The sequence below is a fragment of the Dendrobates tinctorius genome, unplaced genomic scaffold (genome assembly GCF_039654945.1).
Source record: "Dendrobates tinctorius isolate UK_male_01 unplaced genomic scaffold, ASM3965494v1 ptg000014l, whole genome shotgun sequence".
In the NCBI taxonomy this organism is placed as follows: domain Eukaryota; kingdom Metazoa; phylum Chordata; class Amphibia; order Anura; family Dendrobatidae; genus Dendrobates; species Dendrobates tinctorius.
The window spans coordinates 21086236-21111543 of NW_027361682.1; the positions used below are offsets into that span (position 1 = coordinate 21086236).

General features: G+C 44.5%; 1 protein-coding gene across 2 annotated transcripts in view; it reads left to right on the forward strand.

Annotated features, from left to right (window-relative positions):
• Positions 1-25308, forward strand: part of MAP2K6 (mitogen-activated protein kinase kinase 6) — a 152056-nt gene that overhangs the window by 112650 nt on the left and 14098 nt on the right. For both annotated transcript variants that reach the window (XM_073559978.1, XM_073559972.1), the window contains exons 9-10: positions 750-827; positions 12749-12888. In XM_073559978.1, the coding sequence (XP_073416079.1) occupies positions 750-827; positions 12749-12888 (218 nt within the window). The remainder of the gene's footprint in view (positions 1-749; positions 828-12748; positions 12889-25308) is intronic.

The window sequence follows — 25308 nt, forward strand, 5'->3', positions numbered from 1 at the left end:
TTTTTTTTTTTTTTTTTTTTTTTTTATACAATACTTTAGTCTCACAGACTCATACAACATTTCCCTACTAAGTGTATATATACACTTTCTTGGGAAAAACCCGTATTTACTTTTTCACTAGTTAGTACAGATAGGTGATTTGTACTATCCTGGTCCTGCATCCAATTTGGTCCTCTGTGGCATTTGGTTTTCACTCCCGCCGCATCCTGGGCTCCTCTGGTGCATGGTAGGCTGCGCTGTGAACATAGTAAAGTCACAGGACTGCACTCCGGACCAGGGCAGCAGGAATCAAAATGCCTAAACTTTATTTGTAAGTGCTGTCGCCAGCGCAGCGCCGTCTCCTGGGTTCACTCCCTCATTACATGATACAATGTGTGCTGAGAGATCATAATTTTTGCTTTGTAATATAAAAGGAGAAGGGCGGAACAGTGGGTTAAATATTCTGAAGGGTTTTACTATTAAAAAACTTTAGTGCAGTATTGCACACAGTACTGCTGTGATCTTGCTACTTAGCTGAGCTGCAGTACCTGAGAATGACCACTACATGGTGTACCCAGCTGTGCTGTTCCAGCTCCATACAGTGGTTACATAACTGCTGAAGCGTAAAATAACGGATTCTTTGCTGTGTCTGGTGTGGAGCTTCCATCTGTCTGATACTGGTTCCCTAGCCTAAGATCTGCATATATGTAGAAGATCTATGTACAGTAACGTATTCTTTTTTTTTTTTTTTTTTTTTTTTCCTTCTTCAGCCTGAAAGGATAAACCCGGAACTAAATCAGAAAGGATACAATGTGAAGTCTGATATTTGGAGCCTGGGAATTACTATGGTAAGGCTAGTAATTATTTAATTTTGTCCACCAGGAATCATATTTCTTTAGGAGTCTTCCCCTCAATAAGGTGAGGATTGACTGCTTTAGATTGAATTAGTTGCTGCTGAGCCGGCTCCATACATGGCATGTGTTGGCTGTCTTATACAGCCAGCACTGATCTCTATCAGCGTGGTTCAAATCTACCCTTAATCACTGCTGTTAAACTACTTAAATGCCACTGTCAATTTTTGACTGCAGCATTTGTGCCGCAGTCGTCATCCATTGCATGACATGATCGTGGGGTCCCAATGGCTTAACATGTCAGCCGAGGTTCTACATATGGCTCCCATGGCCACCCTCTTTATACTCTCATGTAGTCCAATCACCAGCTGCGCTTCATAGAAGATTGTCATTTCTTATTTTAAACCCTTTCCTACAATGGACGTACTATTCCCTCCATGTGACCTGGGACCTAAGTCCCATGGACGGAATAGTACGTCTAGCGCGATCAGCTGCGCTCACGGGGGGAGCGCAGCTGATCGCGGCCGGGTGTCAGCTGATTATCACAGCTGACACCCGGCACAATGTGTCAGGGGCGGTCACGGACCGCCCCCGACACGTTAACCCCTTGCACACTGCGATCAAACATGATGGCGGTGTACCGGGGGTTAAAGGGAAGCATCGGGAGGGAGGGGGCTCCCTCCGTGCTTCCCTCAGCCCCCCACAGCAGCGCAATGTACAGCGCTGCTGCGGGGGTCTCCTTCCCTGCAGGTCCCCGGATCCCAGATGGCGACGGGGGCCTGCAGGGAGCTGGCTTCCTCACTGCCCGCAGAGCGCAGGCATGAGGAAGCCTGCCGCAGTGCCTGTGACAGATCAGCGATCTGTCACAGAACAGTGATGTCCCCCCCCTGGGACAATGTAATAAAGTTAAAAAAAAAAAAAAAAAGTGTAAAAATAACTTAAAAAAAAATAATCGCCAAATAAATTAAAAAAACAAAAAACTAATCCCTAATTCATTTTTTGGAAATAAAAAAACAAAGCAAAAGTACACATATTTGGTATTGCCGCGTCCGTAACGACCTGCCCTATAAAACTGTCCCATTAGTTAACCCCTTTAGCGAACCCCTTAAAAAATAAAAATAAAAAACGAAACAAAAAATAATGCTTTATTATCATACCGCTGAACAAAAAGTGCAATAACGCGCGATCAAAAAGACGCATATAAATATGCATGGTACCGCTGAAAACGTCATCTTGTCCCGCAAAAAACGAGCCGCCACACAGCGTCATCAGATAAAAAATAAAGTTATAGCTCGCAGAATAAAGCAATGCGAAGTTTTTATTGCATAAAAGCGCCAAAACATTAAAAAAAAGACATAAATGAGGTATCGCTGTAATCGTACTGACCCGAAGAATAAAACTGCCTTATCAATTTTACCGCACGTGGAACGGTGTAAACGCACCCCCCAAAAGAAATTCATGAAACGCTGCTTTTTGTTCATTCTGTGTCCCAAAAATCAGAATAAAAAGCGATCAAAAAATGTCATGTGCCCGAACATACCAATAAAAAGTCAACTCGTCCCGCAAAAAATAAGACCTCACATGACTCGGTGGGTCAAAATATGGAAAAATTATAGCTCTCAATATGTGGTGATGCAAAAACTATTTTTACAATAAAAAGCTTCTTTTAGCGTGTGACAGCTGCCAAAAATAAAAACCCGCTATAAATAGTAAATCAAACCCCCCGTTATCACCCCCTTAATTAGGGAAAAATAATAAAATTAAAAAAAAAAAGGTATTTATTTCCATTTTCCCATTAGGGTTAGGGCTAGGATTAGGGCTGAGATTAGGGTTACGGGTGTGTTGGGGTTAGGGTTGGAGTTAGAATTGGGGATTTCCACTGTTTGGGCACATCAGGTGCTCTCCAAACGCAACATGGCGTCTGATCTCCATTCCAGCCAATTCTGCGTTGAAAAAGTCAAATGGTGCTCCTTCCTTTCCAAGCTCTGCCATGCGCCCAAACAATGTTTTACACCCACATATGGGGTATCCTCCTGTTGCCCTTAGGAAAATAAAAAATTGGGGACAAAAATATCATTTTTGTGGAAAAAAAAGATTTTTTTATTTTCACGCCTGGGCTTTATGAACTTCTGTGAAGCACTTGGGGATTCAAAGTGCTCACCACACATCTAGATAAGTTCCGTGGGGGTCTAGTTTCCAAAATGGGGTCATTTGTGGGGGGTTTCCACTGTTTAGGTACATCAGGGGCTCTCCAAAGACAACATGACACCCGCAGAACATTCCATCAAAGTCTGCATTCCAAAATGTCACTACTTCCCTTCCGAGCCCCGACGTGTGCCCATACAGTAGTTTTCTCCCACATATGGGGTATCAGCGTACTCAGGACAAATTGGACAACAACTTTTGGGGTCCATTTTCTCCTGGTACACTTGGGAAAGTAAAAAAATTGTAGACTAAATGATTATGTGTGTGGAAAAAATACGATTTTTTTACTTTCACGCCCATGCGTCATAAACTTCTGAGAAGCCCTGGGGTTTCAAAGTGCTCACCACACATCTAGATAAGTTCCTTGGGGGGTCTAGTTTCCGAAATGGGGTCACTTATGGGGGGTTTCCACTGTTTAGGTACATCAGGGGCTCTCCAAACGTGACATGGCGTCCGATCTGAATTACAGCCAATTTTGCATTGAAAAAGTCCAACGGCGCTCCTTCCCTTCTGAGCTCTGTTATGCGCCGAAACAGTGGTTCTCCCCCCCCACATATCAGGTATCAGCGTACTCAGGACAAATTGCACAGTAACTTTTCCAGTCCAATTTCTCCTTTTACCCTTGGTAAAATAAAAAAAAATTGAACCTCAATTATTTTTTTTGTGAAAAAAAAGTTAAATGTTCATTTTTTTTTCAAATATTCAAAAAATTCTTGTGAAGCACCTGAAGGGTTAATAAACTTCTTGAATGTGGTTTTGAGCACCTTAAGGGGTGCAGTTTTTAGAATGGTGTCACTTTTGGGTATTTTCTATCATATAGACCCCTCAAAGTGGCTTCAAGTGTGATGTGGTCCGTAAAAATAAAATGGTGTTGCAAAAATGAGAAATCGCTAGTCAACTTTTAACCCTTATAACTTCCTAACAAAAAAAAATTTTGGTTCCAACATTGTGCTGATGTAAAGTAAACATGTGGGAAATGTTACTTATTAAGTTTTTTTTTTTTTTTTTAAATTCTTTATTTTCAAATTTAAACCACACCATAAGACACAACACCATTTCACAAATACAGTTGGCGAAGTATTGCTTAAAAGTCGGTCCAAGGTGAGAGGAAAGAAAAGAGGGGAGGGAAATGTGGGTGGGAAAAAAGAGAAGGAAGGAAAGGGTAAAGAGGGATACATAATAATGAACAATATCAATAACAACAACAAAAAGTAGCCGTCGGCATGAACACTAGCATTTGATGGGTGTATTTAAGAAAATAGAGTAGGTGGACTGTTCTGTAAGCAACCGTGGGATCAGCTACCCCAGTATAAAGGCCATCAGGTCCAAGTAAGACTTCATGTGATATTAGATTTCTCACCAAGGGGATTATCCTCTAGTTATGTAGTCCACGGGGCCCAGGTCGACACATAAGATTTATGATTAAAAATCTCCCAGCTAGACAGCTCCTCCAGACGAGAAACCTGATTTATCTTAATGTGCCACTCCTCCAATGTGGGGGGGCAACATCTTTCCAGTGTACAGCTATCAGCTGTTTTGCAGCACTTAGCATCAGTGGGAGTAGACCATGCTTTTTTGGTAAGAAATCCTTTGACGGGCACGAAAGAAGAACTTCCGTAGCCCTAAGATTAGTCTTTATTAGTTGTAATTTTTTGAGAACTAGCTCAACGCCATCCCAAAAATTTCTCAGTTTGGGACAGTCCCAGAATATACAGTTGTGGCCAAAAGTATTGACACCCCTGCAATTCTGTCAGATAATACTCAGTTTCTTCCTGAAAATGATTGCAAACACAAATTCTTTGGTATTATTATCTTCATTTAATTTGTCTTAAATGAAAAAACACAAAGAATTGTCCTAAAGCCAAATTGGATATAATTGCACACCAAACATAAAAAAGAGGGTGGACAAAAGTATTAGCACTGTTAGAAAAATCATGTGATGCTTCTCTAATTTGTGTAATTAACAGCACCTGTAACTTACCTGTGGCACCTAACAGGTGTTGGCAATAACTAAATCACACTTGCAGCCAGTTGACATGGATTAAAGTTGACTCAACCTCTGTCCTGTGTCCTTGTGTGTACCACATTGAGCATGGAGAAAAGAAAGAAGACCAAAGAACTGTCTGAGGACATGAGAAACCAAATTGTGAGGAAGCATGAGCAATCTCAAGGCTACAAGTCCATCTCCAAAGACCTGAATGTTCCTGTGTCTACCGTGCGCAGTGTCATCAAGAAGTTTAAAGCCCATGGCACTGTGGCTAACCTCCCTAGATGTGGATGGAAAAGAAAAATTGACAAGAGATTTCAACGCAAGATTGTGCGGATGTTGGATAAAGAACCTCGACTAACATCCAAACAAGTTCAAGCTGTCCTGCAGTCCGAGGGTACAACGGTGTCAACCCGTACTATCCGTCGGCATCTGATTGAAAAGGGACTGTATGGTAGGAGACCCAGGAAGACCCCACTTCTTACCCCGAGACATAAAAAAGCCAGGTTGGAGTTTGCCAACACTTACCTGAAGAATTTTGGAAGAATGTTCTCTGATCAGATGAGACAAAAGTAGAGCTTTTTGGGCAAAGGCATCAACATAGAGTTTACAGGCAAAAAAAAGGAGGCATTCAAAGAAAAGAACATGGTCCCTACAGTCAAACATGGCGGAGGTTCCCTGATGTTTTGGGGTTGCTTTGCTGCCTCTGACACTGGACTGCTTGACTGTGTGCATGGCATGAAGTCTGAAGACTACCAACAAATTTTGCAGCATAATGTAGGGCCCAGTGTGAGAAAGTTGGGTCTCCCTCAGAGGTCATGGTTCTTCCAGCAGGACAATGACCCAAAACACACTTCAAAAAGCACTAGAAAATGGTTTGAGAGAAAGTACTGGAGACTTCTAAGGTGGCCAGCAATGAGTCCAGACCTACATCCCATAGAACACCTGTGGAGAGATCTAAAAATGGCAGTTTGGAGAAGGCACCCTTCAAATATCATGGACCTGGAGCAGTTTGCCAATGAAGAATGGATTCCAGCAGAGCATTGTAAGATAATAATACCAAAGAATTTGTGTTTGCAATCATTTTCAGGAAGAAACTGAGTATTATCTGACAGAATTGCAGGGGTGTCAATACTTTTGGCCACAACTGTATGTGTGTGATGTCCTCCAGAGTTGAGGCATCTCCAACAAGCATCATTATCAGCAAGACCCATCTGAAAGAGCTTCGCGGGAGTCAAATGCCACCTGGTCAATATTTTATAAGAATTTTCCTGCAAAAGTACACACCTAGAGAATCCCCGTGCACTAGATAGCATTGTTACTTATTAAGTTTTTTGTGTGCCATATCTCTGTGATTTAAGGGCATAAAAATTCAAAGTTGGAAAATTGTGAATCCTTAAATTTTCGCCAAATTTCCGTTTTTTTCACAAACGCAAGATATATGAACGAAATTTTAACACTAACATGAAGGACAATATGTCACGAGAAAACAATGTCAGAATCACCGAGATCCATGGAAGCGTTTCAGAGTTATTACCTCATAAATGGACAGTGGTCAAAATAGTAAAAATTGGCCCGGGAGTTAACGTGCAAACCACCCTTGGTAGTGAAGGGGTTAATATTGTTGCATCAGAAGTCCCATCTAAAATTGTTTAATCCTTACATTGTAAAGAGAGAGTCAAAATTATTTCAGTTTTCTGATCCCCCCCCCCCTCAAAAAAATACAATAAAAGCCAACTAAAATATTCTAAAATTATATAGAATATTATAAAATAAAAGCAGCTCCCAATGCAAAAAACAAATCCTCTCTTCCCTCCATCGAATGGAGAAAAGTTGCGTCTCAAGAAAAAACGGCGACACCAAGCGATAATAAAAATATATATATATATATATATATATATATATATATATATATATATATATATATATATATATATATATATATATATATATATATATATATATATATATATTTACATCTCACCCCCAATGGGAATGGTCTTTGTTGTCCGTTCCAGAGACCTGGCAGTCTGAGGGTTCTGCGCAGGATCTTAGTTGTTCCCAGGATTGTGCTTTTCTGGACAGAGAGTTCAGATGTTGCTCCTGGGATCCGTTGTAGCCATTCTTCCAACTTAGGGGTCACTGCTCCAAGTGCTCCTATCACCACTGGAATCACTGTTGCCTTCACCTTCCACATCTTCTCCAGTTCTCCTTTGAGGCCCTGGTATTTCTCCAGCTTCTCATATTCCTTCTTTTTGATGTTGCTGTCACTTGGCACTGCCACATCTATTATCATTGCTGTCTTCTGAACCTTATCTACTATCACAATGTCTGGTTGCTTAGCCAACACCTGCTTATTCGTCTTGATCTTGAAGTCCCAAAGGATTTTAGCCCTTTCATTCTCCACCACTTTTTCTGGGGTCCTCCACCTGGATTTAGGGGGACTTAGCCCATATGCTGTGCAGATGTTACTGTATACAATTCCCGCTACTTTGGTGTGGCATTCAGTATACGCTGTTCCCGCTTGCGTTTTGCATCCTGCCAGTATGTGTTGGACAGTTTCTGAGGTTTCTTTGCATAGTCTGCACCTTGGGTCTTATCGTGTGTGATATATATATATATATAGTGTAATAAAGTGCACAGCCTATGATGTGGGAGTATACCAAGGCTCCTAACTAGGGATGAGCGAGTAGTGAAATACTCGGACTCTCCGTACTCTTTACGAGTACCCCCTAATACTCGGATACTCATAATGAGTAGCGAGTCCAATGTAAGTCTATGGGAAATGCGATTAATGGGCTGTGTGTGCTGGGCAGGGACTGTGCGAAGACTGCGGGGACTGTGCTGGGGCTGTGAGGGGACTGTGCTGGACTGTGCCGAATATTGCGAGGCGAGTAGTGAAATACTTGCCAGGATTCGAGTACGGTGAGTACCGTATTACTTGCCGAGTACCGAATCCTAACGAGTATACTCGCTCATCCCTACTCCTAACAATATAATACCTACCTTAGGTGGCTTTTATAGCGCAGTGGTTAAAGTGCACAACCACTAACGTGGGAGACTGGGGTTCAAATCCCGACTGCCCTGTTTGAAATAATATATCAGTAGTGGTCCTTGGGCAAGACTACTCACACTATAGTGCCTACTTCAATAAACATGAGTGTCACGAAAAAGAGTCAAGCCAGCTCGGACTTCGCCCGAATTAACATTGCCTGCGCCATATGTTGAGGAACCAGGACAATCTGATGATAAATGGGCTACTGGAGCAAAAACCATACATGGACAAGGCAAGAGAACCTGGATCTGATGAAATGCTATATTATAATATACCTGTGCACTTGACCCCATCCCACCTCCTCCCCAACCTCACCACCACACTTATCCCTTCCCTAACCCACCTCTTCAACTTATCACAAACTTCTGGTACCTTCCCTTCTGCTTTCAAACATGCCACAATCACACCTATCCTTAAAAAGCCAACCCTCGATCCAACAGCCACGTCCAGCTATCGCCCAATATCGCTGCTCCCATTCGCTTCTAAACTGGAGCAGCATGTCCACACTGAACTTTCCTCCCAGTTAACAAATAATAGTGAATGTTGTTACAAAGCAAGCTTTCGGGACTTATGTCCCTTCATCAGGCTGATATATGCTTTGTAACAACATTCACTATTATTTGTTAGCCATTAAAAGGTATCATACCCACAAGATTCCTATTTTGTTTCTCTCACTGAGAGCACTTTATATATTCAGTTCAAATTACTAATACTGACCTACAAGGCCATCTACAACCTGTCTCCTCCATACATCTCTGAACTAATCTCCAGATACCTTCCCTCAAGGAATCTCCGGTCCTCCCAAGACCTCCTTCTCTCCTCCACACTTATTCGCTCTCACCCAACCGCCTCCAAGACTTCTCCCGAATAGCCCCCATCCTCTGGGATTCCCTGCCCCAACACGTCCGGCTATCAACCACACTCGGATCCTTCAGACGGAGCCTGAAAACCCACCTCTTCAGGAAAGCCTACAGCCTGCAGTGATCCCCGCTGCCTCCTCACCACTACTGGAGCTACCGCCTCACCATCACTGAAACTGCTGTAACCCCCCAATCTACTGTCTCCTTCCCCACCATCCTGTAGCATGTAAGCCCGAAGGGTCCTCTCTCCCCTCTATATCAGTCTGTGATTGTTAGTTTGTTTGCTGTAAGTGATATCTGTAATTTGTATGTAACCCCTTCTCATGTACAGCACCATGGAACCAATGGTGCTATATAAATAATAATATACCATACATTTTTTCCTTCTTTAAAAACAAATAAAGTATAAGTTTGCCATTGCTGTGGTCAGGATAACCTGTAGAATCTTTATTCGGTCTGGTGAAGAACACTAGAAAATACAATCCCAAAACTTTTTTTTTTTCTTTGCTCCTTTTTACCTAGCTTGTATTTTTTTTTTTTTTTTTAAGTACATTGTATGGTAAAATGAATTATGTAGTATAAAGCAAAAAAAAACAAACTCCCCCTCTTTATATGAAAATTACTTATATACTCGAGTATAAGCCGGGACACCTTATTTTACCATGAAAAACTGGGAAAACGTATTGACTCGAGTATGAGCCGGGATGTATGCATTGTCTCCTCATCCCTGTCCTTGTTTGCATGGCTCCTCATCCCTGTCCTTGTATGCATGGCTCCCCCGTCCCTCTCCTTGTCCTTGTATACATGGCTCCTCATCTCTGTCCTTGTATGCATGGCTCCTTATCCCTGTCCTTGTATGCATGGCTCCTTATCCCTGTCCTTGTATGCATGGCTCCTTATCCCTGTCCTTGTATGCATGGCTCCTTATCCCTGTCCTTGTATGCATGGCTCCTTATCCCTGTCCTTGTATGCATGGCTCCTTATCCCTGTCCTTGTATGCATGGCTCCTTATCCCTGTCCTTGTATGCATGGCTCCCCCGTCCCTCTCCTTGTCCTTGTATGCATGGCTCCTTATCCCTGTCCTTGTATGCATGGCTCCCCAGTTCCTGTCCTTGTATGCACAGCTCCTTATCCCTATCCTTGTATGCACGGCTCCTTATCCCTATCCTTGTATGCATGGCTCCTTATCCCTATCCTTGTATGCATGGCTTCTTATCCCTATCCTTGTATGCATGGCTCCTTATCCCTATCCTTGTATGCATGGCTCCCCCGTCCCTCTCCTTGTCCTTGTATGCATGGCTCCTTATCCATGTCCTTGTATGCATGGCTCCCCCGTCCCTCTCCTTGTCCTTGTATGCATGGCTCCTTATCCCTATCCTTGTATGCATGGCTCCTTATCCCTGTCGTTGATTGCGTGGCTCCTCATCCCTGTCCTTGTATGCGTGGCTCCTCATCCCTGTCCTTGTATGCGTGGTTCCTCATCCCTGTCCTTGTATGCGTGGTGCCTCATCCCTGTCCTTGTATGCGTGGTGCCTCATCCCTGTCCTTGTATGCGTGGTGCCTCATCCCTATCCTTGTATGCGTGGTGCCTCATCCCTATCCTTGTATGCGTGGCTCCCTATCCTTGTATGCATGGCTCCTTATCCCTGTCTTTGTATGCATGGCTCCTTATCCCTGTCTTTGTATGCATGGCTCCTTATCCCTGTCCTTGTATGCATGGCTCCTTATCCCTGTCCTTGTATGCATGGCTCCTTATCCCTGTCCTTGTATGCATGGCTCCTTATCCCTGTCCTTGTATGCATGGCTCCTTATCCCTGTCCTTGTATGCATGGCTCCTTATCACTGTCCTTGTATGCATGGCTCCTTATCCCTGTCCTTGTATGCATGGCTCCTTATCCCTGTCCTTGTATGCATGGCTCCCCCGTCCCTCTCCTTGTATGCATGGCTCCTTATCCTTGTCCTTGTATGCATGGCTCCTTATCACTGTCCTTGTATGCATGGCTCCTTATTCCTGTCCTTGTATGCATGGCTCCCCCGTCCCTCTCTTTGTCCTTGTATGCATGGCTCCTTATCCCTGTCCATGTATGCGTGGCTCCTTATCCCTGTCCATGTATGCGTGGCTCCTTATCCCTGTCCTTGTATGCGTGGCTCCTTAACATCCCTGTCCTTGTATGCGTGGCTCCTTATCCCTGTCCTTGTATGCATGGCTCCTTATCCCTCTCCTTGTATGCATGGCTCCTTATCCCTCTCCTTGTATGCATGGCTCCTTATCCCTGTCCTTGTATGCATGGCTTCCCAGTTCCTGTCCTTGTATGCATGGCTCCTTATCCCTGTCCTTGTATGCATGGCTCCTTATCCCTGTCCTTGTATGCATGGCTTCCCAGTTCCTGTCCTTGTATGCACGGCTCCTTATCCCTGTCCTTGTATGCATGGCTCCTTATCCCTGTCCTTGTATGCATGGCTCCTTATCCCTGTCCTTGTATGCATGGCTCCTTATCCCTCTCCTTGTATGCACGGCTCCTTATCCCTATCCTTGTATGCATGGCTTCTTATCCCTATCCTTGTATGCATGGCTCCTTATCCCTGTCGTTGATTGCATGGCTCCTCATCCCTGTCCTTGTATGCGTGGTGCCTCATCCCTTTCCTTGTATGCGTGGTGCCTCATCCCTATCCTTGTATGCGTGGTGCCTCATCCCTATCCTTGTATGCATGGCATCCCATGAGAAAAGCATAAAAAAATGCCTCCTACTTGCCTTCCCTGCACCCCCTCGCTGCATCTTGTTGTTCCGGCTTCCAGCAGCTCTTGCGGCCGAGCGATCATGTGTCCCGGCTCATTAAGGTAATGAATATTCCCCTTTCTCCATTCAGCCGGGACACGTGATCACTCGGCCACAGGAGCTGCTGGAAGCTGAAACAACAAGATGCTGTGAAGGCGTGCAGGGAAGGTAAGTAAGGAGTTTTTTTTTTTTCTTTACAGCTGCTGGAAGCCGGCGGCTGCAACTGTTCTTCCTATAAGAGAAATGAATATCCATTGCCAGTGCAGTGAATATTCATTTCTCTTTAGCAGCGGGCACAGTTACAGCCGCAGCCGCCGGCTCCTGCCCCTGTGCCCCGCCCCTGCCCTGCTGACTACTGGGACAATGACTCGTGTATAAGCCGGGGGGGGGCATATTTGGCACAGAAAAAAAAGTGCTGAAAACTCTGCTTATACACAAGTATACGCGTATATGGTAGTAATAAAAAAAAAAGTTATGGTCATTGAAGGGAGGTAAGGGTGGAAAATTGTCGAAATTTAAAAAAAACTAGATTGTTAACATTTTGGAAGTATAAAATTACAGCATTATTTATTTATAATGCGTCGTGAATGCTATAAAAAGAAAAACGTTGTGGCTCGTTAATGTTCAGGCACAAAAATGGCAAGTTTTTATTTTGTGAAAGTAGTAAATCTTTAAGAAGAAAAAGAAAATATTCTCATCTGTTTTGGAATTGTTTTCTATACTATATTAGCATATTTCTGCTACTTACTGCTAGAGGATTTGGAAACTTGTAGTAAATGTCTGTGTGTGAGTTCAGCTTGTTGCCACATGGTGGCAGCAGAGTAGCACAGTTTCTATTCCCCGGTCTCTGTGGTGGCGCTGGAGGTAGACCGCAGCCTGCGTTTCTTGGTTCTGATCACTTTCCCACTGGATTCCTTCTGCCGTCACACAGACCATCAGTAAATGTAGGATAGATGATCTATAGAGGAGACGTCAGCTGGTCATGTTCAGTTTTCTTGTCCCCAATTTCTGACCCAGATGCCATTCTCTTGCAGATTGAGCTGGCCATCCTGCGGTTTCCTTATGATTCCTGGGGAACTCCTTTCCAGCAACTCAAACAGGTGGTAGAGGAGCCGTCTCCACAGCTGCCCGCAGACAAGTTTTCTGCAGATTTTGTTGACTTTACCTCAAAGTGGTGAGTGATGATGGGAGCTGTTGTTCTTATAAGACCTCAGTATGAATAGAGGCGGAAAAGAAAAAGATGGAGATGGGCTCCCTTTAAGAGAATCAAATGGGAATTTATAGATCCTCTAAACAAAGTAAGGAGGGAATTTCACTTGTAGAGTCGCCCCCTGCTGGTCACTCTCCATCTACAGATAAGAAAATCTGATTAATAAGGCCGTGTCTCCGTGTCCCCATTATGCCAGTCTGGGACTTGCTGCCTGATAACCCAACATTAAGGATGAGCTTTTTAGTAACATAAATCATGTATATACACACACACCTCTATACATATATATTTATACCAGCTTGGCCCATGCGAAACTTTCGCACATTGGTCATCGGGGGCGCAGGCAATTTCAGAAAAAGCAAGCTGGTCAAATGTAAATGCATTTCATGAGCTGATGAACACAGACAGGTATTTATATATGTAGTTTGGTAATACAATAAATTGGCTTGATAAGTAGAGGCCAAAAAATGTCTTCCGGTTGAGGTGCCACACCTATGTATATATATTTATATTACATAAATGTTCAGATATATGCGCATACATAAATACACACAAACCTAAAGGTACTGTCACACTTAGCGATGTACCAGCGATCGCGACCAGCGATATGACGGCGGTCAGGATCGCTGGTACATCGCTAAGTGGTCGCTAGTGAGCTGCCACACAGGCAGATCTCACCAGCGACATCGCAGGGGACGGGGGTCGCTACTTATGTGTCAGACGAGGCGATCCTGCGTCCTCCCACCCGGCTCCACGCATCGCTCGTCTCTCCACAGGAAGCGCCGCAGGAAGCTGACGACGAGAAGCGGTCCAGGACGTTCTCGCGCGAACAGCGATAACCAGCGGGGGAGCGGGTCGTAGGTAAGTATCAGACACAGCGATATCGCTAGCAATATCGCTATAACATCACAAGTTATAGCGATATTGCTAGCGATATCGCTTAGTGTGACAGTACCTTAAGTTCTTTAACGCGTGTGAATTATATCTGAATGTGTGATATAAATATGTACATATATGTGAATGCATGTGTGTATAAAATTGTGATATACAAATGCACAGGTATATACACACATACACGCATATGCATGCGTACATACATTTTGTGTGTATATAATGTATGTGTAGATTGTAAGCTTGCGAGCAGGGACCTCACTCCTAATGTCATTGTTTGAATTGTCTTAACTTGTATTGAATTTATTGTCTGTACATGTCCCCGCTTAATTGTAAAGTGCTGCGGAATATGTTGGCGCTATATAAATAAAAATTATTATTATTATTATTATTATGTGTGTATGTACACACAAGTGTTGGCACCCTTGTTCCAGAATATGAATTATTTCTCCCAGAAAAGTGTTGGCACACTTTAAATGGTGCCAGAGAATTATTGCAATTGTGTGTATGGGAACAGCACAAAAAACTGAGGGGAAAAAAAGCAAATTGGTCATAATTTCCCCCAAAAATGGTCCTGACAACATTGTTGGCACTTTCCAAAATTGTAGGTGAACAACTTTGTTTCAAGCATGTGATGCTCATTCAAACTCATCTGTGGCAAGTGACAGGTGTGGGCAAAATGAAAATCACACCTGAAACCAGATAAAAAGGGGAGAAGTAGAACCCACAACCCCAGAGCCGCGCCCGTCACTAAGCTTCAAACCTGTGGGAAAAGGTGTGTACCGTGGGGCAGACCACTTCATGTGCTACCATGATTTTAGCACGTCCGCCTAACATCACGTAGCTCATATATGACACTACCTCGTGTAACTTTCATATATGACATGACACTCCATCTCCACCTACTATGGTGTAGCTTCATCTATGACATGACACTCCCTGATCCCTGGTTCCACTGCGCACAATTGTATACAGAAACCCCAGCTCTATTTATATGCCAGAAATGGCGCAAACTTTTACCTCATGGAGACAAAAAAAAAAGCATAATCAAAAGTGACCTGCTGACAAAATGACCCACCCCTGCTGACAAAATGACCGCCCCTGCTGATTATTTAGGAGAATTCGTTGAAAAGTTGGTGGTTTTTCCCACCAGCTCATTTGCTTATATTCATGAACAAGCGCTGTGATTGGCTGGCTGTATAATGCTGCATCTCCAGCCATTTTAGAAAAGGGAACACCATTCTGACAGGACAGGTTGGCTGAACGAGGGACATGGCTTCACATATTAAGAAAATAGGGCTAAACTCAGTCCTGGCGGGTGTCTTGGGCGGAAGGCTGCAGGGGGCCAATGCCACCATGAATGAATACAAAGATAAATGATTTCCCTCTGCTTCACCTTTGGACCAAGTGTCAGTATCGCCATTTTAATTTGGTGGGGATATCTATATATCTATTTCTCTATTTAGATCAGATTACTCTATCCATCCATCCTTCCCATACATAATCTAGGGTGTCATAAAATATATATACCGTAATACATATTAATCTTACACAGCTCTGGCAAAAATTAAGAGACCACTGCAAAATTTTCGGTTTGATTTTTCTCTTTATAGGTATATTTTTGAGTAATATGTAAATTGCTATTTTATGCTATAAACTATTGACAACATGTCTTCGAATTTCAAAGTCACTAAATTTTGTATTTATTTTCAGAAAATGAGAAATGGTCAAAAGAACAAAAAATGTACTGTAGTGCTTGCAGACCTCAAATAATGCTAAGAAAACAAGTTCATAATCATTTAGAAACAACAATACTAATGTTTTAACTCAGGAAGAGTTTTGTGGAATAACCATGATTTTCCCTTCACCCATGACAGCACCACCTGAGAGAGGGATCCGCCCCGCCAGGACAGGAACCTACTGAGATATAAGGGGCGGCACCTCTCCCCCGCTTCAGTTGGGTTCCTGTCCTGGAAGGAATCCCACTGTGGCGGTGCCTGTCATGGGCGAAGAGAAAGATAAAGACCCAGGCCCGTCCCGGCGCGGGAAGAACAGGTAGCTTACCTGTAGCGCCGGCCGTCGGGTCCTGGAAGCGCAGTCCCCGGGGTCCCTGGGGCTCCGGGTTCGTGCGGGCGTGGATGGGATCCCGGTGGCTCCGGGAAGCCCCCACCGCGCCTCCCTCCCCTCGCGCACGCCGCATCTCGATCCCCGTGGTAGGGGAGAGACGCTGGCATCTTCCGGCCGCTGACGTCAGCGGCGCTTGGAATGCTGGGTGCGCCGGCTGACGTCAGCAGAAGGCGACGGTGTAATGGCGCCGGGTGCGACGCCGGCCGGCTTTCTGAAGCGCTGGGCCGGCGGTCGCAGGGGGGAGGGGAGGAAGACGCTCACCAGGCGGAGGCATGCAATTTAAAAGGGGGAAGACAGCTGTAGATCGGCGGTGCAAGATGGAGTCCGAGCAGGAACGTTCAGCGTCCCTGCCTCCCTCACAGCCCTCTGGCAGAAAGCATGGAAGCCATTCAAGCAGCAGTCGCCCCAGCCGCAGGTCGGGGCACTCCTCAAGGTCCAAAGAGCGCGGGTCAGGTGCTCCGACGCAGCCTCCAAATCCGGAAAGGCCCAGAAAAGCAGGAAGCAAGAAGAACAATAGGGATTGTGCTATATGTAAATCTCCCCTAGCAAGAGACTGGCAAAAAGATCTCTGTGCTTCGTGCATTCAGCGGACTATGGCGGAGGAAGCGCCTAGTTTCGCAGCCAATCTAATATCTGCCCTCAGGTCAGAAATGGAAGGCTCAATTAAGTCCTTATTGAAAAAAGGGAAAAAAAGCAGGAAGGATTTCCCTAGTTCCCCCTCAGATTCCGCATCAGTATCATCTCAGGCGGAAAAATCATCCTCCTCAGACTCCTCAGATAGTGACACAGGGGGTAAGCCATGTTTCCCTGTAGAAGATACAGATGCCCTCCTAAAGGCCATTAGAACCACAATGGGCCTACAGGAAGAAAGGGCGGCTAAAACCCTAGAGGACATCATGTTTGGGGGGCTTCAGGAGAGGAAAAAACGAACCTTTCCAGTAAACGCGAAAATCCAGGCGCTTATTGAGAAGGAGTGGAAAAAGCCTGAAAAATCGGGGGCCCTTCCATCCGCCTCTAAGAGACGATACCCCTTTGAATACAAGGATACGGAAATATGGGACAAAGTCCCAAAAATAGATGCAGCGGTGTCCAGGTCTTCCAAAAGGTCGGCACTGCCCTTGGAAGACGCAGGGGTTCTTAGAGACCCGCTAGACAAAAAAGCGGACTCATATTTGAGGCACGCATGGGAAGCGACAGCAGGAGGTCTTAAGCCGGCGATAGCGGGCACCTGCACGGCACGCTCCCTCATGATCTGGCTGCAGCAGTTAGAAGAGAAGCTGGCGTCAAGGGTCCCAAGAGAGAAGATCTTATCAGACATGTATCTCTTGCACGGGGCAGCGGCTTTTCTGGCAGATACCTCGGCGGACTCTATGCGATTGACAGCCAGAGCAGCGTCACTATCAAATGCTGCTAGACGCGCGTTATGGCTTAAGGGCTGTCCGGGTGACCTTCAGTCCAAGGCCAAATTGTGCTCTCTCCCCTGCGATGGCCGATTCCTGTTCGGCAAGAACTTGGACGATATTCTGGAGAAAGCAGGCGATAAGAAAAAAGGCTTCCCCAGATTCCCTATGGATCAGAGGAGACAGCCCTTTCGGAGGGGGAGATTCAATAGAGGGCGTTCTCCCGCTGACAGAAGAAGATGGGAGGATAAAAAGAAGAAAGAATCAGGGTTTATGTTTGGTGGAGGCACCTCCACCTCCAAAAAGTCACCACAGTGACGCCAGTATTCCAGTAGGAGCGAGATTGGCACTCTTTTTCCAGGCCTGGGAAAAGATCTCCTCCAACACCTGGATTCTAAGCATCCTAAAAGAAGGCCTGAAAATCCCCTTTATTCGTCAGCCAAAATCCGTGGTCGTCATCACACCTATCAGGAAGATGACCGAAGAACAACTGGCCTTAGAAACAGAAATCCTGAGCCTGATAGACAAGCGGGTACTGTCCGAGGTGCCACGCTTACAGGAAGGAAAGGGGTTTTATTCACCCCTTTTCCTAATAAAAAAACCGGATCAGTCGTTCAGGACAATCATAAATCTCAGACGCCTCAATCTATGGATAAAGAACCCGACCTTCAAGATGGAATCAGTAACTACGGCAGTGAAGCTGCTACATCAAGATTGCTTCATGGCCGTAGTCGATTTAAAGGATGCGTATTACCACATCCCTATCCATCCAGATTACCAGAAATACCTGAGGGTAGCGCTTTATATTCAGGGCACACTAAGGCACTTTCAGTTCAGGGCTCTTCCGTTTGGCATATCCATAGCCCCGAGGGTCTTCACCAAGGTCATAGCGGAAGTGACAGCCTTTCTCCGGATTCACGATACGGTCATAATACCATACCTGGACGATTTTCTTATAGTGGGCAGTTCAGAGGACCACTGTACAGCACAGCTGACTCAGGTGATCAACACCTTGCAAGAGTTAGGGTGGATAGTCAATTTCAAAAAATCAAAATTACAACCCCTAAAGAAACAGACCTTCCTAGGATTTATACTGGACTCAGAAAGGCAAGAGTGTCTGCTCCCAGAGTCCAAGATAGAGAAGGTGCAAAATCTGGCCTTGGCGGGCCGAAACCAACCGTGTATGACATTAAGAAAAGCAATGTCCCTGCTAGGTACCCTAACATCCTGTATTCCGGCGGTCAGGTGGGCTCAGTTTCACACCCGGCAACTCCAGGGGGAGATACTAAGAGCACAAAGATCGCTAAGAGGGCGTTTGGAAGGAAAGCTGGAGCTTTCCTTAAAAACCAGAGACTCTCTCAACTGGTGGTTGAACGAGACAAATCTGACCTTAGGAATACCATGGGACAGACAGGCGACAGATATAATTTTAACAGATGCAAGCTCCTCGGGGTGGGGGGCACACCTAAGGGGCCTCATAGGTCAGGGTTCCTGGACACCTCAAGAAAGGAAGGCATCCTCCAACCTGAGAGAACTGTGGGCAGTGGGCAAGGCCCTAAACCACTTCATTCCGCTACTCCAGGGTCGAGATGTACGCATCATGTCAGACAACAAGGTAGCAGTGGCATACATCAACCACCAAGGAGGGACAAGATCACACTCCTTAATGGAAGCAGCAACAGACATTCTGAGCAGTGCAGAGGATCACCTACACTCCGTGACAGCCCTACACATAAAAGGGGCAGAAAACATAGAGGCAGATTTCCTGAGTCGCAATACCCTGAGGCAAGGAGAATGGGCGTTAAACCGATCCATTTTTCAAAAGTTAATTCAGCTTTGGGGGGAACCGGTGATAGACCTCTTTGCAAACAAGCACAACAGGCAAACAGAAAGGTTCTGCTCTCTAAACCCAAGGGAAAACCCATGGGCAGTGGACTCATTGCACATCCAGTGGAACTTTAGACTGGCTTACGTGTTCCCCCCAGTAGCTCTGATCCCGACTGTGGTAAGAAAAATCAGAAACGATCAAGCCAGGGTGATTCTAATAGCTCCATTTTGGCCAAAAAGGCCCTGGTTCGCTCTGCTACGGAAGATGTCCCTCTCCGATCCTTGGGTTCTGCCAGAAATCCCGGACCTACTAGTTCAGGGTCCAATATTGCACGCTCAGGTCAAAGGATTCCATCTGACGGCGTGGAATTTGAAAGGTCGCTTTTAATAGATAGGGGGTTCTCCCCTGGGCTGGTGGCCACTCTGCTAAAAAGCAGGAAACCGGTGACTACTAACATCTACGGCAGAACATGGGATAAGTTCCTACAGTTCTTGGGTAAGCCGTTAGGGAAAGAACCCCCGATTAGTGACATCCTAGAGTTCTTACAATCTGGGTTGCAGATGGGGTTAGCAGTAAACACACTTAAGGTTCAGGTGTCGGCACTAGGGGCGCTCTACAATTGCAAACTGGCATCAGATAGGTGGATAGCCAGATTTATTAAATCCTGCCATAGAGCTAGGCCTATTCCAATACCTAGAATAGCCCCCTGGGATTTAAACCTGGTGTTAGAAGCCCTTACAAAAGAACCGTATGAGCCATTACATCAGCTACCCCTAAAGTTTTTGACCCTAAAAACGATCCTGTTAGTAGCCCTCACATCAGCCCGCAGGATAAGCGACTTACAGGCTCTCTCAGTAAATCCTCCTTATACGCAAGTCTTTCAGGATAGGGTAGTGTTAAGAACAGACCCCAGTTATCTGCCCAAGGTAGTGTCAGATTTCCATCGGGGTCAGGAAATTGTTCTTCCATCCTTTTGCGAAAATCCAAAAAATCTGGGGGAGGAAAAATTCCATAGTCTGGATGTTAAAAGAGCTCTTGTAGAATATATATCTGCCACTAGCCAGTGGAGGAGGTCACAGTCCCTATTCGTAGCTTTTCAGGGTGCCAGGAAAGGCTATGGGGTTTCAAAAGGGACTATTGCTAGATGGATCAGGGAAGCCATTAGTGTAGCCTATTCAGCTAGTGGTATCCCGATTCCTGACGGCATCAAGGCTCATTCCACCAGAGCCGTGGCGACCTACTGGGCTGAAAAGGCAGAGGTATCAATCAAACAAATTTGTAAGGCCGCTACCTGGGCCTCACCTTCAACCTTCTTTAAGCACTATAGATTAAATCTATCCTCCTCTGCTGACTTAACCTTTGGTAGAAGGGTGCTGCAAGCGGTGGTCCCTCCCTAAGGTGTTTCGAAGTCTCCAAAAATCTCTCAGGTGGTGCTGTCATGGGTGAAGGGAAAACCACCATGGTTACTTACCGGTAGCCGGTTTTTCCGGAACCCATGACAGCACCCGTACATTCCCCCCCCCCTTTTTCACTGTATGGTGTGCACAATTAGTAGGGTGTTTTGAGTGTTGTGGTGTTGGATTAAACATGTAACTAACCGGGAAGTCCTCTCAATGCTCTGTAACCCAACTGAAGCGGGGGAGAGGTGCCGCCCCTTATATCTCAGTAGGTTCCTGTCCTGGCGGGGCGGATCCCTCTCTCAGGTGGTGCTGTCATGGGTTCCGGAAAAACCGGCTACCAGTAAGTAACCATGGTGGTTTTTCTCACAGCTTTCATGCTGCTTGGCATACTTTCCATCAGTCTTTCACACTGCTTTTGGGTGACCTTCTTTCACACTGCTTTTGGGTGACCTTATGCCACTCCTGATACAAAAATGTAAGCATTTCTTCTTTTTTTGATGGCTTGTGACTATCCATCTTCTCTTGATTACATTCCAGAGGTTTTCAATGGGGTTCAGGTCTGGAGATTGGGCTGGCCATGACAGGGACTTGATGTGGTGGTCCTTCATCCACACAATGATTAACCTAGCTGTGTGGCATGGTGCATTGTCCTGCTGGAAAAAAAAACAGTCCTCACAGTTGGGGATCGTTGCCTGAGCAGAAGGAATCAACAGTTTTTCCAGGATAACCTTGTATTCGGCTTGATTCATATGTCCTTCACAAAGATTAACCTGCCCAATTCCAGCCTTGCTGAAGCATCCCCAGATCATCACATCACCAAATTTCACAGTGGGTGCAAGACACTGTGGCTTGTACGCCTCTCCAGGTCTCCGTCTAACCATTAGATGACCAGGTGTTGGGCAAAGCAGAAAATTAGACTCATCAGAGATTACCTTACTCCAGTCCCCAACGGTCCAATCCTTATGGTCTTTGGCAAACTTCAGCCTGGGTCTCTTTGCTTCTCATTGATGAAAGGCTTTTTTCTAGCTTTACATGACTTGAGCCCTGCCTCTAGGAGCCTGTTGCGAACTGTTCTTGCCATTCATTTCACCCAAGCTGCCATTTTGCCATTCCTTTTGTTGGTCACTTGATGGCATCCTGCGGTTGCTGAGTGACATACGAATAAGATGATGGTCATCCTGGTCAGTGGAGAGTCGTTTTTGCCCTCTGCCGGTCTGTAGCTTTGTTGTCCCCAATGTCTGCTACTTGACCTTGTTGTAATGGACTGCTGTTTTAGAAATTTTAAGGATGGAGGCAACATAATGCTCGCTGTATCCCTCTGCTAGTAAAGCCAGAATTGAGCCCTTCTTTTCCTCACTCGAGACTTTTCTTTTCAACTCCTTTGGCATGGTTAAAAGTTATTTTTTCATTCTTATTACTTTTGGGATATTACTAGCACTTGTTTTGCCATCTAGCTTGTCCTTTTGCAAGAGGATTGTGAACACCACAGCAGGGTTTTTTATACTTTCCTTCGTTAAATAAGATTTGGTTCAGGTGATCACCTAATCAGAAGCACATTAAGTAGAACGAGGTGTACTCTGGTTGGAATTCAACTGACACTGGAATGGAATGGCTGTCGGACATGTAGAGAAGCTGATTTTTTATAAAACTGTGCAGTTGTCTCTTAATTTTTGCCAGAGCTGTATAATCTACTGGAGCAGTTCTACACCTGGGTGGCTTGCATTTTCATTCAAGGAATTTACTACATCAACAGAGTGAGCACTTACCGCCTATCGCCATTATCCCTATGTCCGGCTCGTGCGCTCTGCTGTGTTCACTTTGTAGTCCATTTCTTTAATAAAATGCCGCCGGAGTCCGCGTGGGCGCGCATGTTGAAATTTTCAGCGCCATTTAATTGAAGTATTGTACTACTAAATTAAAGGAAACCTGTCGCCAGAAATAACACTTTTTTAACCTGCAGATAATTGGTTATTGTGCAGGTTAATGGCGACGTTGTGCTGGCCGGCTCCTTCATGCAGCCGAAAGCAGCAGGGAGAAAATGAACGTTATTCCCCCCCAGCATTCAATATCAGTCATGGAGGCGGGGGTGCCTCGGGTTTAGTCATGGAGGCGGGGTGTGCCGAGGGTTCTTTCACTGCTCTGAATATATCACAAAGGTTATGTCACTGTCAGGTGACCCAATAACCAAGAGTGTCACTCTTTTCATAAAATACATGTTTTATTAAACATTAATTGACAAACAACCATAAAACCATTGCCTCAAACCAACACTTATAGGAAGGAGAAACAGCAAAAGGATACAAATTCAATTATATAATGAGTCAAAATTTAAAGAAAATGACTACAGTATCCTGAATAATATAATATGCCCAACAATATACTTAGTGTTTATTGATTAGATACATTTTTAATAAAACTATAGAAAATTGCATGCAAAAAACCTGCATAGGTGTGAATAAAATTTACTGCCTTAATTTGAATAGAGTCTAACACACAATTCACACCATTGAATAACTATTCATTAATCAGCTGTTGCTGCTGCTACACCGCCATAGCCTTACACATGGCTGCAGAAAATTGCATGCAAAAACCTGCATAGATGTGAATAAAATTTACTGCCTTAATGTGAATAGAATCTAACACATAATTCACACCATTAATCAGCTGTTGCTGCTGCTACACCACCATAGCTTTACACATATAATATGCCCCACAATATACTTAGTATCTTTAATTAGATACAACAGGACTAAATGGCTGTAGAAAATTGCATGCAAAAACCTGCATAGATGTGAATGAAAGATACTGCCTTGGATTTGAATAGAATCTAACACACAATTCACACCATTAAATAACTTCATTAATCAGCTATTGCTGCTGCTACACCACCATAGCCTTACACATATGTGGATTCTAATCACCCACAATATGCAATATATGCAGCCATTGCTGCTACAGCGCTACCACAGCCTCTCATGTATGCAGGTTAAAATGACCCAAAGCATGAAAATAAATGTGATGAATGAATGGCCAAATACATATTACCTAAGCAGTGTGCACAGTGGAGTTAGGCATAGAGTAGGATGCTGCTTCCCCGCACCTAAACGCGCGTTTCGCCCGTGCATCTATGCAGGTTTTTGCATGCAATTTTCTGCAGCCATGTGTTAGGCTATGGCGGTGTAGCAGCAGCAACAGCTGATTAATGAATAGTTTATTCAATTGTGTGAATTGTGTGTTAGATTCTATTCAAATTAAGGCAGTAAATTTTATTCACACCTATGCAGGTTTTTTGCATGCAATTTTCTATAGTTTTATTAAAAATGTATCTAATCAATAAATACTAAGTATATTGTTGGGGATATTATATTATTCAGGATACTGTAGTCATTTTCTTTAAATGTTGACTCATTATATAATTGAATTTGTATCCTTTTGCTGTTTCTCCTTCCTATAATTGTTGGTTTGAGGCAATGGTTTTATGGTTGTTTGTCAATTAATGTTTAATAAAACATGTATTTTATGAAATGAGTGACCCTCTTGGTTATTGGGTCACCTGACAGTGACATAAAATTTGTGATATATTTGTGCATTGAGAGTGTAGCCCGCTCCTTTGAAGGATAATGGGCTTGGGTATTGTGCTTACCAACTGCTCTGAATATACAGAGCGGCTGCTGTAACTGCACCTCTGGCCCTGACTGACATTGGCGCTACATTGAGGCCTGCTGTCAGTCAGTGCAGGTGCTGTGCGGCATAATAACGCTATTAACCTGAAGATTAACCACATATCTGCAGGTTTACAGCGTTATTTCTGGTGACCGGTTCCCTTTAATTTTGTAGTACATTACTACCATATTATAAAGGTGTTCTATTCACAGTCCTGATGTCTCACCGGCAGCAAAGCACATCACACCCCACTCTCCTCATTCCCGCCGCCTGGGAGGTGCCGTATTCACAGTCCTGGTGTCTCACCAGCAGCTCAGCACATCACACCCCGCTCTCCTCATCCCCGCCTATGAAGCCGCTGCCACAGAGCCGACATCGTGGAAATAGCCCCGATCACATCAGACAGCGCTGCCCTCTCCTATAAAATGTTGCCCTAGTGCAGTATGCACATGCTCTAACTTTGGCGCAATATTTAATATTATATGTATGTTGATGTGTCATATGTATGTGGACAGTCATGACCGAACGTGTTGCGGCACTTTAAATTGTTCCAGAAAATTATTGCTATCAACCTTGTTTCCACTCCATTTATTTCCACTGTGTGTGTATGGGAACAACGCAAAAAAACAGCAAAAAGGCAACTTGGACATAATTTAGCAGAAAAATGGTCCGGACAACATTGTTGGCACTTTCCAAAATTGTAGGTAAACAACCTTGTTTCAAGCATGTGATGCTCGTTCAAATCACCTGTGGCAAGTGACAGGTGTGGGCAAAATGAAAAATCACGCCTGAAACCAGATAAAAAGGGGAAAAGTTGACTGTGTGTATAGATTTAAGTATAATTTTTTTCCCATAGATGCATATATTTCTGGCTAATTTTTCCCACTTGAATTTCATTTACAATTTTGCACCATTTGCCTTCTGTAGCGTTTGTGTTGCAGAGTCTTTAGCTGGTTTCTGAATGAGTTTACTGTAATATTGGGCTTGTTCTGATGGGAGAGTTTTAGTTCACACGAGCCTATAAAAAAACTTACCCGATTTTTAGCCTGAAAAAATGGGTGATTTTCATCTGTTT